The sequence below is a fragment of the Limulus polyphemus genome, unplaced genomic scaffold (assembly GCF_000517525.1).
Source record: "Limulus polyphemus unplaced genomic scaffold, Limulus_polyphemus-2.1.2 Scaffold2615, whole genome shotgun sequence".
Classification (NCBI taxonomy): Eukaryota; Metazoa; Arthropoda; class Merostomata; order Xiphosura; family Limulidae; genus Limulus; species Limulus polyphemus.
Window position 1 is genome coordinate 55,576 of NW_013668225.1, and position 2,192 is coordinate 57,767.

At 30.7% G+C, this 2,192-nt stretch overlaps 1 protein-coding gene across 1 annotated transcript in view; it reads right to left on the bottom strand.

Annotated features, from left to right (window-relative positions):
- Positions 1-2,192, bottom strand: part of LOC106467435 (oxysterol-binding protein-related protein 1-like) — a 59,130-nt gene that overhangs the window by 2,113 nt on the left and 54,825 nt on the right. The window contains 2 exon segments of the mRNA XM_013927785.2: positions 382-505; positions 1,456-1,572. Of these exon segments, the coding sequence (XP_013783239.1) occupies positions 382-505; positions 1,456-1,572 (241 nt within the window).

Genomic DNA, 2,192 nt, shown 5'->3' on the forward strand with positions numbered 1-2,192 from the left:
CCCCCCCCCCCCCCACCCCCACACACACAGGTGAAATGAAAGTGTTTGTGTTCAGAGCTAAATTGTGATTTGAACCTTAAGCCTTCTTCTTCACAGCCTGACATACCAACTAATATGTTACACCCAGTCTCAAGAACAAGAGATTAAGTATGTTATAAATCATCAATAAAGCTAGTGTCCTACTCAAAAAAATAAAATTGTCAAACAAACCAATTTACTTTTGTCTAGAAATTTCACATATTTGATAATAACATAAACTTATAATTCAGAGATTCCCCCCCCCTTTTTTTCCCCATAAAAAAATAAAGATGTGCAAACACTATTTTTTGATGCACATAATACAAATTAAATAACATTTTCATTTTTAAAACAGTTGCTTACCAATATCGCCAAGTTCAAGTTTGCGAATGTCTGGACGTAACCGTGAGTCCGTGAGTGGAATATGATGCTTTATGTCATCATCTAACTCATTTAGAGCCATAGCAAACAGTGTAAAATGATAATACTGAAATAAAGCAGATAAATATATGATGTCTTAACATATGTTACTACTCCTTGACATTGCTTGGTGAATGGAGTTTAGGCAGTCCTTACTAAATGGTAGGGTCTGTGCTCTAAACTAGGATTTAAAACATATCAAGTTGAAAAGTATCATTCCTTTTATAGAGAAACACTCCAATTCACAGAAATTATACAAAGATCAAACCTTTTAATAGTCAAAAGAAAAACAACAGTTATAAACAAATATAAACTAATATTTGTGACAAATTTTAGAAAATAAAATTTTGAAGAATGGAAAGTAGGAACTCTGAACATATTTTGACAAAGAGAAAAAAGTAGGTACAAGTAGGTATAGCAGAAGAAATAGCTAAGCAACATTTGACAAATTTTACTTAAAATATCCAATAGAACACAGGAAAAGCTATGAAGAGTGTTAAAAAACTCAAACATTAGAAAGCATTTACAAAAAATGTTTTACACAAGATGAACAGTTCCATTAACAAAGAAGCACAAAAAACATACCTACTTCATTACTAGAGTTACAAATGTTTAAAAACTATACAAAGTTTTGGAAATAAATGCTGTATATCTACTTCATTACAAGAGTTACAAATGTTTAAAAACTAAGCAGAAAGTTTTGGAAATAAATGCTGTATATCTACTTCATTACAAGAGTTACAAATGTTTAAAAACTAAGCAGAAAGTTTTGGAAATAAATGCTGTATATCTACTTCATTACTAGAGTTACAAATATTTAAAAACTAAACAAAATTTTATGTAATAAATGCAACAGTTGGAATTAAAATTCATTTTCAATGAAACTATAAAGCTGAGGTGAGAGAGAGAGTTGTAAAATCAACAAAATAAATGTGTGTAGTATAATTTTCTCTATAAAGAAACTTAAACGAAACACTATGCTTATCAGATAACCACATACAAAACTTGAAAACATACCTCAGAAGAATATTCAGGTCTTTGATCTACTTGCCACAATATTAATGAATTTGGTATATCCAGTGACCAGTAGGAATCACTTGTAGGTACTTCATCACTAACATCATCATCAATAGGCTGTAAGAACAGAAACAAATACAAGGTTATTAGTGAGAATAACACAAGTGTTAGTATACTGCATATAGTGTATGATAATTTTATATGTAAGCTCACAGTGTTATATCAGCCATCATGTTCTCTACCTATTAATATGCCTTGTAGCTTGGTAGGAAACTTTTATTCTCATATGTCCTTCCTTTAACTTAGCGGGTAACTGCTGTTCTTATTGGTCTGTCATTTAATAACAATGCATATCACTCTTAAACTAAGTTGGACTTTGAAGAGCACATTTATAAGTCTGTCATGTAATTTAGCAGGAAACATTTAGTCTTAAAGGCATGTAATGCAACTTAGCAGGAAACTTATTTTTAAAGGTATATCCTGTATTCTAGCAGGTAAAGGTATGTCCTGTAACTTAGTATGAAACGTTTGTTCTTAGAGGTATGTCCGTTACATAGAAAGAAACATTCACCTACCTAAAATCATAAATAATATTCAACGTTAAACTGGTACACAATTAAAAACATTTTATTTAGGCCTATCTATGGTCTTCAAAAAGTTTAGACGTTACAACACGTAGAGTCGTCAACTTTTTGAAGGCCATAGATAGGCCTAAATAAAATGTTTTTAATTGTGTA